General features: G+C 37.3%; 1 protein-coding gene across 1 annotated transcript in view; it reads right to left on the bottom strand.

The window, feature by feature from the left end:
- Positions 1-25194, bottom strand: part of LYRM7 (LYR motif containing 7) — a 42556-nt gene that overhangs the window by 14748 nt on the left and 2614 nt on the right. Inside the window, exons 2-4 of the mRNA XM_065875011.1 lie at positions 20264-20336; positions 17861-17931; positions 12725-12806 (exon numbers count right to left, since the gene is read on the bottom strand). Coding sequence (XP_065731083.1) covers positions 12725-12806; positions 17861-17931; positions 20264-20336 — 226 coding nt within the window. The remainder of the gene's footprint in view (positions 1-12724; positions 12807-17860; positions 17932-20263; positions 20337-25194) is intronic.

The following is a 25194-nucleotide window of genomic DNA, read 5'->3' as shown; positions in this document are numbered from 1 at the left end:
ACAGCCGTCCCGCAGCAGGACCCTGGAGTCCAGCCCTCCCAGCTGGTCAGGGGCTGGCCTGACCGGGAGCACACGGGAGGTGGTCTGAGCAGAAGAAACCACGCCAGTGGCATCCTGGGACACTTCCTCATGCTGCCCCCCACCCCGGGGCCGGCCTGCGGGGCCGACACCACCCGCTGCAGGAAACCATCTTCCTGATGGTTACAGCAGCACCTCCTCCTTGGGTTAGGGAAAGTCAACAGCACACAGCTGCCCCCGTGGCCATCCCTGCCTCAGCCCCGCACTGCGGGCTCCCAAACTGCTGAGGCCGAGGTGTCCGGGTGGGTCTCAGGTGTCCCCAGCCCGCCTGAGGCTTCTTTCCCAAAGTGTAGCTCTGGAAGCACATCTCCCGCTCAGGGCAGAAGGAAGCGGTGGCCCCCTCCCCGTCAGCTCTATCACGGCATCTGTGTGTAGCCCCAACACAGCACGTCGCTCGGGCTCCAAGCTCTGCACAGACATGCGTGCCTCCCTCAGGCTCTGGACGCTGTGGACACACAGGCAAGTGTGCATCTTTGCTACATGTTCTATGCAATACTCATTCACTTCTACTAACTGTGGTTAACTAGGAACTACATGTCTCTCTGTGAACAAAGGAAACTGCACAGCAAGCCCACCAGAAAGCAGGGACCCGTGGTCAGGGCGAACCATGCTGACTGCGCCGAGTGCCGGGACAGCAGAGCGAGCATTTGAGAACACTGATCGCACTACAGTACTTATTTATTTCTACTTAATGCTCTAGGATAAGCAACTAGACGGTGGTCAGTTCACCAAAATTGAAGTTCAAATTACATAAGTTTAAAATATTATAGGAAGAGATCTATATTTATACTGGAGTATTTTTTTTTTAAGAAGATGTTGGGTAGGAGTTTATTAATTAATTAATTTTTGCTGTGTTGGGTCTTCGTTTCTGTGCGAGGGCTTTCTCTAGTTGTGGCAAGCGGGAGCCACTCTTCATCGCAGTGCACAGGCCTCTCACTATCACGGCCTCTCGTTGCGGAGCACAAGCTCCAGACACGAGGCTCAGTAGTTGTGGCTCACGGGCCTAGTTGCTCCACGGCATGTGGGATCCTCCCAGACCAGGGCTCAAACCTGTGTCCCCTGCATTAGCAGGCAGATTCTCAACCACTGTGCCACCAGGGAAGCCCCCCATACTGGAGTATTTTTACACCTTGAATATCCTCAGTCTTAAGGTTTGAGGCCGATGAAAATTACAGTCAGAAAGAGGCACGCGGAGCTCCAGCGGCATCACCTCCTGTCTAAGCTGCTCTATGTCCACGCCCCAGTGGCTAAGAGCTCAGGGCAGGCCGTGGCGTCCCTCTGAAGCACCAAGTGGACAGAGGCTCACACACCCGAAGCCTGGGCCTGCTCAGCCACCGGCTATCATGAATCAAGTTTTAACAGCACACAGCCCCACCATGCACCGCGCAACGCCTGTGGCTGCTTCTGTGGCTACGCCGGCGGCAGGGAGAAGATAAGTCACAGATGCCATGGCCCACGAAACCTACAGCAGTCACTGCCTGGACCTTTAGGGGAGGCTGCTGGTGCTGCCTCCACTCCTGAGGACCCAGCAGGCTCCTTCCTCTGGGAGTGTTCCCACACAAGCTGGCACACCCCGTCCCACAGTGCACGCAGGTGGGGACACCGTAGTCCCCTGTCCGTACGATCAGGTTGACAATTCAGCTGTACTGTGAAGTCACCACGAGGCTAGAATGTCCTTAGAATGCTGACCCTGAGTAGCTTCCCTCCAATGACTGACTACTGAGCACTCTGTGAAGTCCCGTGGCTTGGGCGTGTGGAGAGTGTGGCTGGTGGTCGCCCAGCACTTTGGGATGCTTTGGTTAACTCTCTCTCTTCCCCAAACCAAGCCAAACAACAAAGGAAACGCACGTAACTCAAATTTGAAAGGGAGCATATGCTACTAGTTTGAACTAAGTTTTTTTCAGGAAAGGGAAATAAATGTATATATAGATGGGGGGAGCTAAAAATAGAGTTTCCATATGACCCAGCAATCCTACTCCTAGGCATATATTTGGAACTATAATATGAAAAGATTCATGCACCCCTATGTTTATAGCAACACTATTCACAATAACCAAGACACAGAAGCAACCTAAATGTTCATCAACAGATAAATGCATAAAGAAGATGTGGTATAAATACACAGTGGAATACTACTCAAACACAAAAAATAATAAAATAATGCCATTTGCAGCAACATAGATGGATCTAAAGATTATCATACTAAGTGAAGTAAGTCAGAAAGAGAAAGACAAATATCATATGATATCACTTACATGTGGAATCTAAAATATGACATAAATAAACTTATCTAGAAACAGAAACAGACTCACGGACATAGAGAACAGACTTGTGGTTGCCAAAGGGGAGGGCCAGTACGGGAGGGATGGACTGGGAGTTTGGGATTAGCAGATGCAAACTACTATAAATAGAATGAATAAACAACAAAGTCCTACTGTATAGCACAGGGAACTATATTCAATATCCTGTAATAAACCATAATGGAAAAGAATATGAAAAAGAATGTATATATGTATAACTGAATCACTTTGCTGTATAGCAGAAATTAACATAACATTGTAAATCAACTACTTCAATAAAATAAATGTTAAAAATACTGTATTGTGTATTTGAAAGACGCTAACAGTAAATCTTAAAAGTTCTCATCACAAAAAATTTGTCACTGTGTATGGTCATGGATATTAACTAAAAACTTACTGTGGTAATCATTTCACTATATACACATATATGTTGTATACATAATGAAATGATTATATATAACCATTATGTTGTACACCTAAAACTAATACAATGTTGTATGTTAACTGTCAATTAAAAAAATATTTCAATGGCATGGTTTGTAAGAGTGTGAAAATCACAGAGGCATTTAGGATATAAATAATTTATAGGACATTAAAATATTTAACTCTGCAATTATAAAAAGTCTCTAAATATATAAAACACAAAAATACAAATGAGTTTAAATAGACAACTTGCATACAAAATTTTCTTTTTTTTGTAATTAATTTTTTATTGGAGTATAGTTGCTTTACAATGTTGTTAGTTTCTACTGTACAGCAAAGTGAATCACCTATATGTATATATGTGTATATATATATATATATATATATATATATATATATATACACACCTCCTTTTGGACTTCCTTCCCATTTAGGTCACCGCAGAGCACTGAGTAGAGTTCCCTGAGCTATAAGGTAGGTTCTCATTAGTTATCTATTTTATACATAGTATCAATAGTGTATATATGTCAATCCCAAACTCCCAATTCATCCCACCCTCCCCCATCCCCCCTTGGTGTCCATATATTTGTTCTCTATGTCTGTGTCTCTACTTCTGTTTTGCAAATAAGATGGTCTATACCATTTTTTCTAGATTCCACATATATGCGTTAATATGCGATATTTGTTTTTCTCTTTCTGACTTACTTCACTCTGTATGACAGTCTCTAGGTCCATCCACGTCTCTACAAATGACCCAATTTCGTTCCTTTTTATGGCTGAGTAATATTCCGTTGTATACAGGTATCATGTTCTTCTTTATCCATTCCTCTGTTGATGGACATTTAGGTTGCTCAAAATTGTTTTCTTTAAGAACCTCTTCCTGACCCACCAAGTTTGGGATTTGGAGCTCTGCCTATGTACCTGAACAGCCCCTCTACCTCTCCTGATATGGCAGCCAAAGGACTGTGACTGAACACTTTATTGTTTATCTTCTAATACGGTGCTCTAAGTTCCATAAAGACTGACCATTGTTCTGTTCTTAGTGCCTAGCACAACAGGTACTGAATAAATGGTTGTTGAATCACATTAACCTACCTTAGAATACAAACTATAAAGATAGTTTAGGGCAAAGACGAATATAAAAAACCAAAGGACAGAAGTTTAAGAACACATCTGAAATAAAGAATAGCTTCCGGGCTTCCCTGGTGGCGCAGTGGTTGGGAGTCCGCCTGTCGATGCAGGGGACACGGGTTCGTGCCCCGGTCCGGGAGGATCCCACGTGCCGCGGAGCGGCTGGGCCCGTGAGCCGTGGCAACGGGAGAGGCTGCCACAACGGAGAGAGGCCCGCGTACCGCAAAAAAAAAAAAAAAAAAAAAGAATAGCTTCCTAGAGCTTTTTTTTTTCTCTTTCAGTACTGTTCTTTATTATTTTCCAATTAAAACAAAAAACACCTTATTTTACAATCACTTAGGTAACACAATGCAGACAAAGAATATATTTAACCTTTTTTTCTTCAGCAATATCCACTCTGTGAAATATGGAGAAGACTCACGATATAGGCCTCTGATCTCAAAGAGCTCAAATTCTGGGGACCTTGTTAAATATGCAGATATCCTCTGCTTTTCTGCACAAGCACATTAGCCAGAAAATATGTCTTCTTAAAGCCTCTGACCTTGAAGCACATATCTCAAAAAACTCCTTCCATCCATAGGCAGAAATGTTTATCCATCACCCTCCTTCTTTACTAGCTCATCATTCATCCCACCCACGTTTGTTTTAATTCTCAGCAATATCATATTGCTCTCTGGTGACTTTGAGATCCTTTGTAGGTGGCATGAATGCTAAAATGGTTGCATTGTGGTACATCAAATCCATGGTATGAGATTATTCATCCATTTAAAAGAAACAAAACAAAAAACAGCATGCTACGTGTTCTCTAAACCCTGTCTAAATGGTGTGCTGCATAAAATCTTGTAAAAGGATAAGAAAAGGAAGAAAAGCAACTGTCCAAAGGTCCAAAGTATACTGAACCACTAGGGAGAAAAATGATGATGGAACAATAAAGGTAAACTCTGGATCAGAAAGGGTATTTTTTCCTACAATTAATGAATATTCATGAATAACTATAGATAAAATAATGAGTGAGACAGTTCCTGCCTCAGGGAGTCTAATATCTAGCACCAGAGAGAGAAATAAAGCACATATACACATCACAAAGATAATACCCAATGGCAAGCTGCGTAAATAATCTGAAGGGAGATTACAAGGTACCATGAGAGCATATGAAAGGGTATATACTGTTTTTAAAAAAATGTATCACACATGTTCAGAAGCATGTTCCTATTTTGTTTGTCTTACATATATGCCAGACAGGAAGTTAAAAAAACATGGATAATGCTACTCAGAAACTAGGTAAATATGTAGCCCTAAAGTCTTGAGTTTTCTTGGTACCATCTATAACCATACATTTGGTTACTGTCTATAGAATATATGTTTGATAAAGGCCAACACTGAAACCAGTTGACCAATATCCATATTAGAAAGAGGGCTTTGAAAATGTCAATAGTCAATGACAAAGCAAGTATAGAAAAATACTGAAATTAACTCATTGTTCTAAGTCATAGTTAGTTTTTACTTTTCTACAGAAAACCTAGGAAGGCTAGAATGGACCAATGATGAGACTGATATGAATTAAAAATTATGATTAATCCAAATTCATGTACCTGTGATCATACCAAAAATAAAAATACAAAAAAAGTAGGGAATGCTTGGAAAGAAAATAGTTTTCCCAATATTTTTGAGATTTTAAAAATAAGGAGTTTTTCTCAAATGATGAAATTATTATATCTATAATAAAGAATAGTGAAATTATCTTCAAGGATAAGGAAAGCAGTCTTTTTTAGAAGGAAAAATAGAGAAATTATTTAGGATAAAGAGTTCTTTCTGCTACTCAGTATTTAATTTCCACTGTAGATATTACTTAGAAGGGAGAAAAAAAGAGATGGATTGAGAATTTACGCATACAGGTAATTAATTTTGCAGATGAAGTTTCATTTCATTATTTTCAGTTTCTATTATTTTTCATGTTGGGACTTTATCTGATCTTTTTTAGAGATACACAGTCATAACTCTATTTTCTAGGCAAGAAGAATTTTAATTCCTCTCACTTCTGTATGTCAATAAAGACATTGCTAAAATATGTGGAGGAATTTTACTTAAAGTAACTTCTTAAAACAGAGATTAAAGACTCAAATCTGTTCTATCTTAAACCCATAGGAATAAAGTAGGAAAAAGAGACCCATATATAACTTAACAGAAAGAATGAGGCCTTTATTAAGGCAATATAGCATTAGATACTAATAATCATGTACGAGTCAAAATTTTCAATCTTGTGGAAAAATTAAACTATACAGAAAACCAAAAGAAAAAAAGAAATTTAAACCAATATTATCATATTTAAAACAACTTCTGAAATGTAGCTATCAAATTTAGCTATCTGAAATAACCTAAATTTTTATTCATAAAGATAATATTTTGCTGTAATTACCCATATAAAATTTTGGCTATAGTACACAGAAGCTCTAAAGATTATTATTAAGATTAAAGACAATGACTACAAATTTTCAATTTAGGATTAACCATGTTTATTGCACTTAGAAATATAACTGGATCTGATAATTTCTGATAAATACCATGAACTAAAAATAATTTTAAAAGTCCTATAGGACATATACTACTAGATATTAAGATTTACTGTAAGGCTGTAGTAATCAAGACATTATGGTTTGTGATGCAAGGACGGAAAAACAAACTAATTGAAGAGATTATAAAGTCCAGAAACAGATGCACACATATATAGTTATTTGATTTTTTTTAACTTTTTATTTTATATTGGAGTATAGCCAGTTAACAATGTTGTGAAAGTTTCAGGTGCACAGCAAAGTGACTCAGCCATACATATACATGTACCCATTCTCCCCCAGACTCCCTCCCATCCAGGCTGCCACATAACACTGAGCAGAGTGCCCTGTGCTATACTAATTATACTTCAGATGTAATTATTTTTATACAGTTTTAAAGACTACTTTCCCAACAGAAAGTTTTATTTTTTTAAGGTCCATGCCTCTCTCTTGCTTTGTCACAGCTTGCCCTTCCCCCTCCCCATATCCTCAAGTCCATTCCCTAGTAGGTCTCTGTCTTTATTCCTGTCTTACCCCTAGGTTCTTCATTACATTTTTTTCTTCTTAAATTCCATATACATGTGTTAGCAAACAGGATTTGTCTTTCCCTTTCTGACTTACTTCACTCTGTATGACAGACTTTAGGTCTATCCACCTCATTACAAATAGCTCAATTTCATTTCTTTTTATGGCTGAGTAATATTCCATTGTATATATGTGCCATATCTTCTTTATCCATTCATCAGATGATGGACACTTAGGTTGTTTCCATATCCTGGCTATTGTAAATAGAGCTGCAATGAACATTTTGGTACATGACTCTTTTTGAATTATGGTTTTCTCAGGGTATATGCCTAGTAGTGGGATTGCTGGGTCATATGGTAGTTCTTTTTGTAGTTTTTTAAGGAAACTCCATACTGTTCGCCACAGTGGCTGTATCAATTTACATTCCCACCAACAGTGCAAGAGGGTTGCCTTTTCTCCACACCCTCTCCAGCATTTATTGTTTATAGATTTTTTGATGATGGCCATTCTGACTGGTGTGACATGATATCTCATTGTAGTTTTGATTTGCATTTCTCTAATGATTAATGAAGTTGAGCATTCTTTCATGTGTTTGTTGGCAGTCTGTATATCTTCTTTGGAGAAATGTCTATTTAGGTCTTCTGCCCATTTATGGATTGGGTTGTTTGTTTTTTTCTTATTGAGCTGCATGAGCTGCTTATAAATTTTGGAAATTAATCCTTTGTCAGTTGCTTCATTTGCAAATATTTTCTCCCATTCTGAGGGTTGTCTTTTCGTCTTGTTTATGGTTTCCTTTGCTGTGCAAAAGCTTTGAAGTTTCATTCAGTCCCATTTGTTTATTTTTGTTTTTATTTCCATTTCTCTAGGAGGTGGGTCAAAAAGGATCTTGCTGTGATTTATGTCATAGAGTGTTCTGCCTATGTTTTCCTCTAAGAGTTTGATAGTTTCTGGCCTTATATTTAGGTCTTTAATCCATTTTGAGCTTATTTTTGTGTATGGTGTTAGGGAGTGTTCTAATCTCATACTTTTACATGTACCTGTACAGTTTTCCCAGCACCACTTATTGAAGAGGCTGTCCTTTCTCCACTGTACATTCCTGCCTCCTTTATCGAAGATAAGGTGACCATGTGTGCGTGGGTTTATCTCTGGGCTTTCTATCCTGTTCCACTGATCTATCTTTCTGGTTTTGTGCCAGTACCATACTGTCTTGATTACTGTAGCTTTGTAGTATAGTCTGAAGTCAGGAAGCCTGATTCCTCCAGCTCCGTTTTTCATTCTCAAGATTGCTTTGGCTATTCGGGGTCTTTTGTGTTTCCATACAAATTGTGAAATTTTTTGTTCTAGTTCTGTGAAAAATACCACTGGTAGTTTGATAGGGATTGCATTGAATCTGTAGATTGCTTTGGGTAGTAGAGTCATTTTCACAATGTTGATTCTTCCAATCCAAGAACATGGTATATCTCTCCATCTATTTGTATCATCTTTAATTTCTTTCATCAGTGTCTTATAATTTTCTGTATACAGGTCTTTCGTCTCCTTAGATAGGTTTATTCCTAGATATTTTATTCTTTTTGTTGCAATGGTAAATGGGAGTGTTTTCTTGATTTCACTTTCAGATTTTTCATCATTAGTGTATAGGAATGCCAGAGATATCTGTGCATTAATTTTGTATCCTGCTACTTTACCAAATTCATTGATTAACTCTAGTAGTTTTCTGGTAGCATCTTTAGGATTCTCTATGTATAGTATCATGTCATCTGCAAACAGTGACAGCTTTATTTCTTCTTTTCCAATTTGGATTCCATTTATTTCCTTTTCTTCTCTGATTGCTGTGTCTAAAACTTCCAAAACTATGTTGAATAAGTGGTGAGAGTGGGCAACCTTGTCTTGTTCCTGACCTTAGTGGAAATGCTTTCAGTTTTTCACCATTGAGGACGATGTTGGCTGTCGGTTTGTCATATATGGCCTTTATTATGTTGAGGAAAGTTCGCTCTATGCCTACTTTCTGCAGGGTTTTTACCATAAATGGGTGTTGAATTTTGTCGAAAGCTTTCTCTGCATCTATTGAGATGATCATGTGGTTTTGCTCCTTCAGTTTTTTAATATGTTTTATCATATTGATTGTTTTGCACATATTGAAGAATCCTTGCATTCCTGGAATAAACCCCACTTGATCACGGTGTATGATCCTTTTAATGTGCTGTTGGATTCTGTTTGCTAGTATTGTGTTGAGGATATTTGCATCTATGTTCATCAGTGATATTGGCCTGTAGTTTTCTTCCTTTGTGACATCCTTGTCTGATTTTGGTATCAAGGTGATGGTGGCCCCGTACAATGAGTGTGGGAGTGTTCCTCCCTCTGCTATATTTTGGAAGAGTTTGAGAAGGATAGGTGTTAGCTCTTCTGTAAATGTTTGAGAGAATTCGCCTGTGAAGCCATCTGGTCCTGGGCTTTTGTTTGTTGGAAGATTTTTAATCACAGTTTCAACTTCAGTGCTTGTGACTGGTCTGTTCATATTTTCTATTTCTTCCTGATTCAGTCTTGGCAGGTTGTGCATTTCTAAGAATTTGTCCATTTCTTCCAGGCTGTCCATTTTATTGGCATAGAGTTGCTTGTAGTAATCTCTCATGATCTTTTGTATTTCTGTAGTGTCAGTTGTTACTTCTCCTTTCTCATTTCTAATTCTATTGATTTGAGTCTTCTCCCTTTTTTTCTTGATGAGTCTGGCTAATGGTTTATCAATTTTGTTTATCTTCTCAAAGAACCAGCTTTTAGTTTTATTGATCTTTGCTATCGTTTCCTTCATTTCTTTTTCATTTATTTCTGATATGATTTTTATGATTTCTTTCCTTCTGCTAACTTTGGGGGTTTTTTGTTCTTCTTTCTCTGATTGCTTTAGGTGCAAGGTTAGGTTGTTTATTCGAGATGTTTCCTGTTTCTTAAGGTAGGATTGTATTGCTATAAACTTCCCTCTTAGAACTGCTTGTGTTTCATCCCGTAGGTTTTGCGTCGTCGTGCCTCCATTGTCATTTGTTTCTAGGTATTTTTTGATTTCCTCTTTGATTTCTTCAGTGATCACTTCATTATTAAGTAGTGTATTGTTTAGCCTCCATGTGTTTGTATTTTTTACAGATCTTTTCCTGTAATTGATATCTAGTCTCATAGCGTTGTGGTCAGAAAAGATACTTGAAACAATTTCAGTTTTCTTAAATTTACCAAGGCTTGACTTGTGACCCAAGATATGATCTATCCTGGAGAATGTTCCATGAGCACTTGAGAAAAATGTGTATTCTGCTGTTTTTGGATGGAGTGTCCTATAAATATCAATTAAGTCCATATTGTTTAATGTATCATTTAAAGCTTGTGTTTCCTTATTTATTTTCATTTTGGATGATCTGTCCATTGGTGAAAGTGGGGTGTTAAAGTCCCCTACTATGAATGTGTTACTGTCGATTTCCCCTTTTATGGCTGTTAGTATTTGCCTTACGTATTGAGGTGCTCCTATGTTGGGTGCATAAATATTTACAATTGTTATATCTTCTTCTTGGATCGAACCCTTGATCATTATGTAGTGTCCTTCTTTGTCTCTTCCTGTTATTTGATTTTATGATAAAGGTGGCCCTACAGTGCAGCGGGGAAAGAGTGGTCTTTTCAATAAATGATGCTGGATCAACTGAATATTCAGGTATAAAAAAATAAATCTTGACTGCTATCTCATACCATATACAAAAATCAACTCTAGTTGATATAAACAACAAAATGAAAAAGACCAAACAATAAAGCTTTTGGAAGAAGCATAGGATAATCTCTTCATGACCTTGCTTGAAACAGGAAAAGATTTCTTAAACAAGACTCAGAAAAATATTAACCATAAAGGAAAAAAGGGATAAACTGGACTACATTAAAATTAAGACCTTCTCATCAAAAGATAAAAACAGCAAAACGAAAAAGCAAGATAAAAAGCAGAAGATTCTTATAATATATATATATATCCAACAAAGGATTTATATTCAGAACATACAAAGAATTTCTTCAAATCAATAATAAAAAGGCAGATAACCTCTTAGAAAAATGGGCAAAAGACCTGAACAGCCACTTCATAAAAGAGAATATCCAAATGGCCATTAAACAACTGAAAAGGTGCTAGTCCTTCATTAATTACCAGAGAAATGCAAATTAAAATCACAATGTGATACCATTACATAACCACCAGAAACTCTAAAATTAAGAGATGCACAGTATCAAAGAGCTGGTGAGGGTAAATCAACTGGAGTTCTCAGATACCACTGCTTCAAGTGTAACTTAGTCTAACTACTTTGGAAAGCTGGTTAGCAGTACCTATTAAAGCTGAATAAACACATACCATATGACATGGAAGTTTCACTCATACAATATTCACAGAAATGTTGCTACACACAATGATAAAGATGAATCTCACAAATATAATATTGAGAGAAAGAAGCCAGACAAAACAGAAATCCTATATGATTCCATTTGCATAAAATTCAAACACTTTATTATATTAGGTTAAAATTGATAGTGTTAAAAGGACAGCGGTTATACTTATGGGAAGGGGCTGACGGTGAGGGACATCAGGGCATGATGGTACTTTTGGGAAAGTGGTAACATTATATAACTTGATGTGGATGTTGGTTACATGACATTTCACTTGGTGAAAATTCACTGGGCTATACTATTATAAATTGTGTACTTTTCTGTTTGTATGTTATTTGTATCTTTGCTGTTGTTTCTGTCCCCCAAAATACTTCAGGGAATGAAAACCAAATATTATGTGAAATGAGAGTCTGCTGAAGCCCCACCAGGAGTTTGGAGGTATAATGGAGGATTCTCAACTATATTACCATTTTGTATAATCCCAATTCTTCTGAATTAAAATAGTAGAATCATAGGAGAAAAGATAAAGAAATAGACACAGTCTAGGTAGGTGACAAATTATACTAGGAAAATTAGGAATGCCAGATATATTTTATAAAAACAGTCACACAGGCAAACTTCCGAGATATTGCAGGTTCGGTTCCAGACCACTACAATAAAGTATCTCAATAAAGCAAATCACACCAATTTTTGGTTTCCTAGCGCATATAAGAGTTATGTTTACACTATACTATAGTCTATTAAATGTCTAATAGCATTGTCTAAAAAACAATGTACATATATTAATTTAAAAATACTTTATTGCTATAATATGCTAACCATTATCTGAGCCTTCAGCAAGTCGTAGCAGTAACATCAAAGATCACTGACCACAGATCACTATAACAGATACAGTAATAATGAAAAAGTTTGAAATACTCCAGGAATTACCAAAATGTTACACCGAGACACCAAGTGAGCAAATGCTGTTAGAAAAATGGCACCGATATACTTGCTTGACACAGGGTTGCCACAAACCTCCAGTTTGTGAAAAATGCATTATCTGGGAAGTACAATAAATTGCGGTATGCATATACTGCCTTTGTAACTGTAGTTTTGCAGTATAACCAGTGGTTAAGATTAAAAAGAAAAAATATATAAAAGAAAAAGTCTGGTAAAACAAAGTTTCATAATTCAGCATTTTTAAATACAGCCTTATAAATGTGTACAATATATACCACATTGTCTGGCAAAATCAAGTTTAGTAATCAGCATTAAAAGCACTGTAATTGCTCAATAGTTTAAAACACATTGCAAGCAACATTTTTCTTTAATATTACTTACTCAGCGTATTGTGGTCTGTGTGAATACCTTGTATAACAGATGTTCTGAGTATCAACTCAACATCAGAACCTATTTTTATTAGCTGTTAAGAAAAAAAAAAATAGACTAAATCCTCTGTTTTTTCAATGGTTCACATGAATGTACTGTTTTTGAAAACTAAAGGTTTACAATTCTTTTTAGGTGACACTTGTCTTTAACTTCTTTTTTTTAAAGAATATATGTATTTATTTATTAGCTGCATTGGGTCTTCGTTGCTGCGCGCAGGCTTTCTCTAATTGTGGCAAGTGCACAGGCTTCTCATTGCGGTGGCTTCTCTTGTTGCGGAGCACGGGCTCTAGGAGTGCAGGCTTCAGCAGTTGTGGCTGGCAGGCTCTAGAGCACAGGCTCAGTAGTTGTGGTGCACGGGCTTAGTTGCTCCGTGGCATGTGGGACCTTCCTGGACCAGGGCTCGAACCCGTGTCCCCTGCATTGGCAGGTGGATTCTTAACCACCATGCCACCAGGGAAGCCCCTTGCCTTTAACTTTTTGTAACCATTCCAAGCGTACAGAAAGCTCAGACATGTGTATATTTTTACCTTTTATCTATCCATTCCATATTTTGTTCCAAAACAGATTGGAGTATTTTTTGTTGTAATATATATTTTACAATGTGTTTAAAATGTGCATTTTGTTTTTTTGAGAGGGGCTGAATCTTTCTTTTACCATAGAGTTGGATGTTCTGAACACTAGAAAGAGTACTGGATCAGGAGACAGAATACTTGGACTCCCAACTCTGGCTCTGTCATCAAGTGTATGGCCTTGGGTTAATACCTACTCACTAAGTTTCAGAACTCATCATTGCAAAATGAAGAACTGAACTAAAACAGTGAGTCTCAAAGCTGTGGACCCTGAGACCCTTTCAGGGGACCCATAAAGTCAAAATTATTTTCATAATACTAGAGCTGTCTGCATTGTTTGAGTTGTGAGCACAAGTAGAGTTTTCTCTTTGGAATACCATTTTTACTTTTATAGACAAACTCTGTTTATTCAGATTTGGGTAACTGGCAGATAGGTGAAATGAGTATGTCACTTTAAGAAAACAACTGACAGTATTTAATGGCAATGATAAAATTCAAGCTTTCAAGCAAAAATCAAATTCTGGAGAAGCTGTATCTGTCACTGTAAGCTTGACAGCTTCCCAATACTTAAAGATTTTTCTGATGAGATGGATATTAAGATATAATTTTAAAATATTACATATTGAACTATGTCAACATTTGGAAGATCTGCATTACTTGGTGAACCTACATTTTCCAAATCATCAGTGCATGATGTTACAAAACATGCATGACTGAAAGATCCATTCAAAGGGAAAGACAGATTAAAATCTGTTGGTCTACTAAATGACCAACAGATTTATATGTTATACCTATCAATATTTACCATATTAGAGAAGGGCATATTGGAGAAGAATATCGTAGGAAGAAGCAACAGCATAAATGGCCTGAGATAGGAAAGTTCTTGGTAAACTGAAGCACCCTCAAAGAAGGCACTGAGACTGGAAGAGTGAGGAGTACATGGTGAATTGAGGCAGGAAGTTAACAGGGATCAGATAATACAGTGTTACAGGTCATGGTAGGTAGAGACTTTAGATTTTAATTTGAATAGGATGAGGAGCCATGGGGATTGTGAGCAGAGGAGTGATGGGATATGCCTTTTTTTTAAAGGCTCACTGCCTTTTATAAGTATTGAGAATAGGCTGCAGGGAGTTAGGGCAGAAGCAAGACCCACTAGGAGGCTGCTGTAACAACCCAGTGAGAAATAATGATGGCTTGAACCAGGAAATAATAATAGGGCGAATAAGAAGTGGTTGAATTCTGGGTATATTTCGAAGGTTAAGTCAACAGGATTTGCTGCCAGATTGGATGTAAATGTGAGAGAAGGAAAGCAGTCGAAAAAGAGAGCACCAAGGGTTTTGGTCTAAGCATCAAAAGGAGGGAGCGGCCATTAATTGAAATGGAGAAGGCTGTAGGAGAGCAAAGCCTCACCTCCCTACAGAGCTGAGAAGGGGCTTAGAAGGGGAGAGAACGAAAAACAATGCAACTCCTCACCCACTGGAGGTGCATAAACTGAGCTGAGTCTTAGGTTTAAGGCTGGAAACAAGGCTAGATGAGAAACAAGGGATAATGGGAGATCAAAGGGGATGAGCAGGATGTGGTATGTATAAGTCCTAGGATCCACCCCAGCAAAGGATAAACACACACACCCACACACATCCATTGGTCTAACAGATAACAGAGTTCCACATTGCATCTAACCTTTAAAGAGATTTACCACTTGTTGAGGTCTGATATCAAAGAATATTTGCAATTATTTGAAAAGGCTAATATATACACCTACCCTCTTCCAACCACATATCTGCATAAGGCTGAATTTTCTTCATATAATTCAATCTAAAAAAACATACAGTTGGGCTTCCCTGGTGGCGCAGTGGTTGAGAATCCGCCTACAGATGCAGGGGACATGAACGTTTGGGAAGATCCCACATGCCGCCGAGCGGCTGGGCCCGTGAGCCATAGCCGCTGAGCCTGCGCGTCCAGAGCCTGTGCTCCGCAACGGGAGAGGCCACAACAGTGAGAGGCCCGCGTACTGAAAAAAAAAAAAAAAAAAAATACAGTGCCAGATTGAATGAGGAAGCAGGTATGAAAATTTAGCTGACTCCTATTAAGCCAGACATTAAAGAGATTTGCAAAAATATAAAATAATGCCTTTCCTCTTACTAAATTTTTTGGAAAATATAGTTATTTTTCATAAATATTGTATTTAATAGGTAATGAGCTTATTTTTTTTTCTTTTTTGCGGTACGTGGGCCCGAGCTTATTATTCTTAAATTATTTAATCAACATATATTTTTAAAATTTCTCAGTTTTTTTTTTTTTTTTTTTTTTTGCGGTACGCGGGCCTCTCACTGTTGTGGCCTCTCCTGTTGCGGAGCACAGGCTCCGGACGCGTAAACTCAGCGGCCATGGCTCACGGGCCCAGCCTCTCCGCGGCATGTGGGATCTTCCCGGACCGGGGCACGAACCCGTGTCCCCTGCATCGGCAGGCGGACTCTCAACCACTGCGCCACCAGGGAAGCCCATAAAATTTCTCAGTTTTAAATCCTAATATGGTAAATATTACTACTAAGTATTTAATATATGCAGAGTTACAGAAAGTATAAAATATACACTTGTATATAACAAATATCTAATTTCAAGAGTGCTTAATGTGGGCTTCCCTGGTGGTGCAGTGGTTAAGAATCTGCCTGCCAATGCAGGGGACATGGGTTTGAGCTCTGGTCCATGAAGATCCCACATGCTGTGGAGCAACTAAGCCTGTGTGCCACAACTACTGAGCCTGTGCTCTAGAGCCTACGAGCCACAACTACTAAAGCCTGCATGCCTACAGCTCATGCTCCGCAACAAGAGAAGCCACCACAATGAGAAGCCCGCACACCACAATGAAGAGTAGCCCCCGCTCGCCACAGCTAGAGAAAGCCCGCATGCAACCAAAGATAAATAAATAAAATAAATAAATTTATATATAACAAAAAGGAGTGCTTAATGTTAGTGTTCTACAAGTAAAATTAATTTGGGAGATGGTAGTTCATTTTTCCAGTTTAGTTAATATAAACAGACCTCAATTAAAAAATTTTTAAATCATGACTTCAAAATTTAAAAACACTTACAGGCATAACTCAGAGATATTGTGGGTTCAGTTCCAGACCACCACAATAAAACAAATATCATAATAAAGTGAGTCATACACATTTTTTTGTTTCCAACTACATATAAAAGTTATGTTTACAATATACAGTAGTCTATTAAGTGTGCAACAGCATTATGTCTAAAATAACAATGTGCGTACCTTAATTAAAAACACCTTATTACTAAAAAATGCTAACCAGCATCTGACAATGCAGGGTTGCCCCAAATCTTCAATTTGTAAAAAACACAGATTCTGTGAAGTGCAATAGAGCGAAGCACAATAAAACGAGGTATACCTGTACCACATTGTTATTAATCAGTGTACCAAATAGCAAAATATTACAAATTTCAGTATATACATTTTAACTTCTCTTCATGTCATGATCTGATTAGAATGTCATTTTAACTTCTTTCATGAATAGAAATTACATAGTCCCTGTTTGCCCTATCATACGCTTAAGTGAAATCTCCCCCTTTTTTCTTTATGTTATAGGGAAAGAAATCCTTAGGCTATCTCATTTTGTCTCATTAGTTTATCATAGATATTTACTATTTCAAAAATATCATTTTCTCTACTAAGTAGAAAAGTATTTGTATAAAAAAAATTTTTTTCACTATGTGGAAATTCTATTAAACATGGAAGAATTTCTCTAATTTGTAACTTCCTCTTTACCAAACCAATTCTTGGAATCTTAATTATTCCAACAAATAATTTTTCATTTTTCATTTTCTTCCTAATGGTCCTTTCCCTACATTTATACAGTTAGATACAGGAACACCTAGGAGGCAGTGTTCCTTCCTAAGACAGAGACAATGTGTATATGCATATGATTTTATACAGGAAAAGAATCATTGTGCACTTTTTCAATGAACATGTACTAGGAATACTAGGGAGCTCACCGACTAGTAGATTGTCTTCAACTGCGGCAAGTGACTAAAATGCAAATACAGAAGGCAAAGCAAGAATAGTTCATAAACTCTGGCTGGTTAACTTCCACAGCCAAGATATGAATTTTTTTAAAAATTCTGTCTAGTTGAGCTAAATGAGTAGACGTTCCCTCTGTGTAATTCTGAGTGAGTTACCACAACACTCACTCTCCTTAGTTTCAGTCACTTGCCTTAGATGAAGACAGCATTTCTGTGAACTTCTGGGTTGGTTCAGCTGCTCTTGCTTTGATCATGGCTACACTCATGTTCTTTTCACCAGGCAACTTGCTATATTAAGGGTGTAGGCTGATGACCCTGAGAAGGTGAGCCAAACCAAACAAGTGAAGGTTATCTATAGTTGTGATGGCTTGCTTTAACTATCAAGTAATAATTTTTATTTCATATAATCCCTCTATTTTTATCATTTCCTTAGTTGCTAAAATTTGAGTTTTATTATAATTGAAAAACTTTATTACTGTACCTCTTCTATTTTCTTAGGAGAAGTTTCACTTTTATTACATTTGAATTCTTCATTTATCTTTATTCTGGCTGCTAGAAAAAGAAAAAATATGTATATAGTTATTTGCTTTTCTTTCTTTTCCTTTTTCTTTTAAAATATTTATTTATTTATTTTGGCTGCACCAGGTCTTAGTTGCAGCATGCAGGATCTTCACTGTGGCGTGTGGGATCCTTTGTTGCGGCGTGTGGGATCTTTAGTTGCGGCATGTGGAATTCTTAGTTGCGGCATACGGACTCTTAGTTGCAGCATGCATGCGGGATCTAGTTCCCCCGACCAGGGATCAAACTGGGGCCCCCTGCATTGGGAGCATGGAGTCTTACCCACTGGACAACCAGGGAAGTCCCTGCTTTTCTAATTTATAATTTCTGTCCCAATAATTTACATATTATTCATTATACTACGATACTATATGCTATATATCTACTAGTTCTCTAGTAGAAAAAATAATTTTGCCCCATATAAAACAAAGTATAAAAATAAGAAATTTATTTTAAAAGTCCATGGAGAGTTTTTGACAGGCTGGCAAATTTGTAATTAAACTTAATACATATTTTTAGCACTCTAATACTTTTATGTCCTGCTTTTTATTTCTAATTTCATTTTGAACCTCTAACTATGAGATTCTAATAAATTCAAGTTAATACTTTGTTTTTGTAAATCTAAGGATTTGAATTAACATGCTTTTTTTAAGATGGCAAAACTCAATGCATACAAGCATGTTAACCCTACCCCCCCCCCGCCAAAGACACACTTAAAATGAGGATATACAAATAATTCTGGGTGCCTTGACTGACAAGTAAAGTGACTGATAAATAAAACTTTTGTTCATATACCACTGAGACTTTGGCATCACTACAGCAGCATAATTCAATATAACTGATAAATTGCCTTAGAGTGTGCTGTGAGCATTTAATGGAACAATTCATGTACAGTGCTTAGTAAATATGCAGTATTAGCTATTCTTATAATTATTTCACTTAAAAACATTTAAAACATTTAAAAATATGTTATGCTGATGGAGATTAGCCATAAAGCCTTCCTTCTGTGCTCGATACATTTCAATATGTAAGGTGGGTAAGAGTTTAGGCTTTGGAGCCAGAATGTTTAGGCTAAATCCCAGCTCCACCTCTTACTAAGTATGATGTGGGGTAAATCCTTTCACATTTTGTCAGTTTTCTCATCTGAAAAAATAGAAATTATGATAATAACTACCTCACAGGGCTGTGATAAGAATTAAATGAGGAATTTGTGTAAAGTACATATAATATGAGGCATATACTTTAATATTCAAGAAAATTTTTTCGATAAATTAGAAAAACTTGAATTCCTAGTGACAGTGGGGACACTTTACGTAGGTGGCCTCTTTTTTTCAAATGGAGGTTGAATTTTTTTTTAAATTTTTATTTGAGCATAGTTGATTTATAATGTTGTATTAGTTTCTGTTATACAGCAAAGTGAATCAGTTATACCTATACATATATCCGCTCTTTTTAAGATTCTTTTCCCATATAGGTCATTACAGAGTATTAAGAGTTCCCAGGCTTCCCTGGTGGCGCAGTGGTTGAGAGTCTGCCTGCCGATGCAGGGGACACGGGTTCGTGCCCCGGTCCGGGAAGATCCCACATGCCGCGGAGCGGCTGGGTCTGTGAGCCATGGCCGCTGACCCTGCGCGTCCGGAGTCTGTGCTCCGCAACAGGAGAGGCCACAGCAGTGAGAGTCCCCCATACCGCAAAAAAAAAAAAATCTGTGCTATATAGTAGGTCCTTATTAGCTATCTATTTTATATATAACGGTGTGTATATGTCAATCCCAATACCCCAATTTATCCCTCCACCCCTCCCACAAGGTGCCTTCTTAAAGAGGTTTAGAAACTGAGTATGACCAACACAGAACCTAAGCTTTAGAGCTCTGAGTTCCGGTAAGACAGAAACCACTTTAAACAGTGAAATACTGAATTTGGAATCATTTGTGATAGATTCTCTTTCATAGCTGCTGTCACTTCTAGAAAGACACAAAGCATTAACAATATGGTAGTACCTGGTCCTAGAGGATGTGAAAATTTGATTATATAATAGACAAATGAGTTTCATGGCTTGAACATAAGGCAAGTAATGGAGCACACTGAAATTCTGATCCTTTTTTTTCCCCTAATTTTTTAAGAAAAGTTGATCTTTAAAATTTTTTCTTTGTAGATACTTCTCAAAGAAGGGTAAGGTAAACTCATTTTTATTTAAAAAAACATTAGGGGAGAGATCGTGAAGGTCATTCCCCAAGATAGGTCTTGACCACCATACATGGTCTCTTATATTATTAACAGCCACCTAAAGAATGGACTTGCTCCAAAGGGGCAAAATATAAACTTACCTTCTAATGCCCTAGCATCATTTTTAAAAACTTGTTGTCTGGTCCTGTGCAGTGTTTTAAAGAGCTGTAAAACCTATAAAGAAAATTAGAATTCAGACCTCAAAAGAAAAAATTTCACATTTTACATAATTACATGGATTAAACAGTATTTATTTTCTGTTTGTTTTTTAGACTATTTTTCGAAATAGTTGGTGAAAACAAGGGTTGGCCAAAATAACTTTCCCTTGATTATTTATCTTTAAATTAAAAAAAAAAATTAGCCTTATGTATTTACAAAAACAATACAAAATTCTTTGAAACAAAACAATACGAGAATGGTTAAAAAGTTAATGATTCCTCCTGCCAAAACTAGTTTGCTAAGTTAATCAACTTTACCAGTCTGGTATTTGTTCTTATTTTGCTTAACCTGAGAACTTCATCTGCTCTTAAAGTCATACACACATGCACACAAACTCGTGAATATACTACATCTTAGAAGAGGCCAGAGGAAGATGTTTCAGATAATTTAGGCAGGTTTAATTGTGCTTTCTCAAAAAAGAAGTGGAATGCTGAGACTTCTGAATATTCTAAGACTGTGCTAAAAAAAAACAAACAAAAAGGTATTCAATATTGTCCCCCCAATATTGCTCTTTCTTCTGTCTTCTCAATTTCAGTTATGGAAAATAATGGATTTCTCAAGCCAGAAATCTCTAGGTCATTCTTTAAATCTACCTTACTCCTCATGTAGAAACTGTAGGGATGTTTCTCTAATCTTTTGTACATTCTCCATCATCCAAAACAATTTAAGTTCAGACCTCTCCCTATCTCTTGCTTAGACTACTGACAAAGATTTTGTCACTCTGCCACCATTCTCTCCTTTCCCCAAGTCCATTCACCAGATAACAATACCTAAACTTTACTAAGTTTTCCTGTGCGCTAGGCACTATTTTAAGTATTTTACATATTCTAGAAAACCTAAAACATCAAAGGCAGATACCAAAACAGAAACAGAAAACAGGGAGCAGAAAACATAAAAATAAAACAAAACAAAGACTGACCAACCACAAAGAACCTTCTCAGAAACATAAATTATTGCAAACATGGAATAACAACAAAAAGAAGTTAGAGTAAATTTAAAAAGGAACATTCAGAAAATGCCCCCAAACTCTTGGATATCAAAAGAGTGATAGCAAAAATTAAGTTGAGAAAAACTACCCCAAAAGTTGAATAAGAATTCAGAGATACAAAATAAGGAGAGAAAGGATAAGAAAATTAAAGGAGTAGTCTAGATGGACCAACAGTTATATTCACAGATCTCCAACAAGACTGAACAAAGAAAACAGCCTCCATCAAGTGCTCAACACAAAACCCATGAATAATCTTGGAGGGCAAAAAACAGTTCACGTATAAAAAATAGAAAATCAGAATGGTACCTGATTTCCAAATAGCATCACTGTGAGAAGACAATGGTATAAAATCTTCAAGTTTTGTATAAAATGTCCAGCTTAGAACACCATACATATCCAAACTATCACCTAACTGCCACAGCAAATAAAGATTTTTAGAAATGCAAAGTCTCTAATTTGCCATACGCCCTTTCTTGGAAAGCTATAGAAGATTGTGCTCCACCAAAATAAGGAGATGAATCACAAAGAAAAAAAAATGGGAATGAGGGACACAGGTAATCCAACATAGGAGAGGCAGAGATGATGGTGAGGGACAAATATAGGTCAGCATTTCTGCAGCCAGCATAGAAAGCAACTAGTCTGGACTACAGCAAAAGGCTATATTGCTCTACAAAAGATGCTGCTAGGAAAAAACGATACTAGTAGACATCAGTTTTGCTCAGAGTTCGGAAATAGCTATGTAGGAAAATGATAATAAAAACAAGACAGTTATTAACTTCAAGAAAAGTTGGGACTTCCCTGGTGGTCCAGTGGTTAAGACTCCATGCTCCCAATTCAGGGGGCCTGGGTTCAATGCCTGGCCGGGCAGGGAACTAGCTCCCACATGCCGCAACTAAGAACCCGCATGATGAAACTAAGACTTGGTATAGCTAAATAAATACGTATTAAAAAAAAAAAAGAAAGAAAGAAAAACTAAGACTTAGAAAGGCAACGTAATCATATATTTATATTAGAGGGCTCAGCTGTGGACAAGTTCTATATAGTCATATTAATATCAAAGATGAAAAACTGCTTCAGCAAAATCTGTATATTGAGAGGAATAGGGTATAAGGGGGAACTTAGTCCTCAACTTTCACAGACAAAGGTCAATAAATATCCTCAAAGAGAAAAAAAAAAATCAATAGTAGTTTAAACATGTTATTTAGAAACATGGAGGTAAATATCAGAAAAAATAAGTAAAATGATTAAAAGTGCTTATATTTGGGAAGCAGGAATTGGGAGTATGTAGAAGTCAGTAGACACCTACTGGTTTCTGTGTAACACTATTTGACTTCTTAAATTTTACACATTTATCCCCTTTATAAAAACTAAAAAAATTATTTTAAAAAGATAAAGGGAAAGGACACTATCAAAAAAGAGAAAAGACAACCCACAGAAGGAAAGAAAATATTTATAAATCGTATACCTGATAATGGGCTAGTATCTAGAATGTATAAAGAACTTCTACAATTCAAATAAAAAACTAATTTAAAAATAGGCAAAGGATTTGAATAGACATTTCTCAAAAGAAGACACACAAATGGTTATTAAGGCCATGAAAAGATGCTCAACATAATTAGCCATCTGGGAAATACAAATCTAAATTTCAGTGAGGTACCACTTCATCCCAATAGGATGGCTACAGTCAAAAAAACAGACAGTCAATAACATGTGTAAGATGTGGAAAAATTATAACTCATACATTGTTGGTGGGAACGTAAAATCCTGCAGCTGCTTTGGAAAAGTTTAGCAGTTGTTCAAAAAATTAAAGAGTTATCTATCATATGACCCAGCAATTCCATGCCTACATATACAACCAAGATGAAAACATATGTTCATATAAAAACTTGCACATGAATGTGCATACTAGCATTATACAAAACAGTCAAAAAGTAGAAATAACCCAAATGTCTACCAACTCAGGAATGGATAAATAAAACATGGTGTATCTATATTGTTATGGCTTGAACTGTGTGTCCCCTCAAAAGACATTAGAGGATTAGAGTGCTAATCCTCAGTACATGTAAATGTGACCTAGTAGGGTCTTCACAGCTATAACTGAGTTAAAATGAATCATTAGAGTAGGCCCTAATCCAATATGACTAGTATCCTTAAAAGAAGAGGATAATGCCAGGTGAAGAAAGAAACACAAAGGTGTAAGACCACCATGTGAAGATGAAGCAGAGATTGGAGTGATGCAACAGCAAGCCAAAGGAACACTACGGATTGATGGCCACCATCAGAATTTAGGAAGAAGTAAAGATTTTGCCCAGAGTTTCATAGGGAGTATGGCTCTGCTGTCACCTTGATTTCAGACTTCTAGCATCCAGAACTGTGAGACAATAAATTTCTGTTGTTTTAAGCCACCCAATTTGTGGTAATTTGTTAGAGCAGCCATAGGAAACTAACACAGATTTTACTATTGGGAAGCGGGATGCTGCTGTAACAAACATCTAATAATGTGAAATTGGCTTTGGAATTGAGTAATGTGTAGAGACTGGAAAAATTTTGAGATGTTTGATAGTAAAAGCCAAGACTGTCTTGCAAAGATTGTCGGTAGAAATAGGGACATTAAAGGTGGCAGAACATCATAGAAACCCAGGGAGTTTAATATTACAAGAGCGGTGGAAGAGGTTGCATGGGATTAAGAAAAAAGTGACAAGCAAGTAAGCCTAATCATTTTACATGCTATTCAGGGAAAAAACAAAGTGATTCCATTAGTACAACAACCAGTAACCCTACTTTAAGAATTAGTATTAAGAAAAAGAAAATTAGTATTAAGAAATGCCTTAGGGCTTCCCTGGTGGTGCAGTAGTTGAGAGTCCGCCTGCCGATGCAGGGGACACGGGTTCGTGTCCCGGTCCGGGAAGATCCCACGTGCCGCGGAGTGGCTGGGCCCGTGAGCCATGGCCGCTGAGCCTGCGCGTCTGGAGCCTGTGCTCCGCAACAGGAGAGGCCACAACAGTGAGAGGTCGGCGTACCGCAAAAAAAAAATGCCTTAGAGCTAGTATCACCTTGGAGTTAATAAACTTTTATTAAAATGTAGACAGCTAGGTCATAGACTGTCTTCTCTTCCTAATTTATTTATATTGATTGGACAAATTCTGGCAGTATATATGGAAAGTCAAATTACTTAGCCTTTTTGCCTCAAAAAGGCTTGAATAATGGGCTAATTTTAAGGGTGGATGATATAATTTCTGTACTAGGTATCACTTTAGCTGGTTAGTACTTTTCTGTCTCTTCTAAGTCTGGGTTATATGCCCCTCTTGAGTACATCCACAGCAGTGGGCACTTACTACAATTACTTGCTGTGTCCCCTACTTCCTGAAAGGCTTCTCAGTCATCTGTATCTTCCACATGGCACAGGTGTCTTCTACACATGGCAGTTCTCACCAAAAGTGTTTCTGGAATGAATTCTATTTAACTTCATTTGTATTCAAGTTTTCCAAGCAACTTCCCACTTCAAGGATGGTCCATGTGATATTTCTTCTTTATAGAATACTCTTTTCTCTATTCTAGCTAGTTTCTAACAAAACTTCAGGTCTCAACTCATACTTTTATGAGGGATTTTTTTTTCTTTTTTTTGCATCCCTCCACACAGGTTAAATCTGAGTTATGTGCTCACCAAACACACTGTATTTTCAACAGAAATATACATCAGGCAACTCCCCTGGTGGTGCAGTGGTTAAGAATCCACCTTCCAATGCAGGGGACACAAGTTCAAGCCCTGGTCCAGGAAGATCCCACATGCCTCAGAGCAACCATACCTGCAGGCAACAACTACTG

This window comes from Phocoena phocoena, chromosome 3 (assembly GCF_963924675.1).
Source record: "Phocoena phocoena chromosome 3, mPhoPho1.1, whole genome shotgun sequence".
In the NCBI taxonomy this organism is placed as follows: domain Eukaryota; kingdom Metazoa; phylum Chordata; class Mammalia; order Artiodactyla; family Phocoenidae; genus Phocoena; species Phocoena phocoena.
This window is presented reverse-complemented; position numbering and strand designations above follow the sequence as displayed.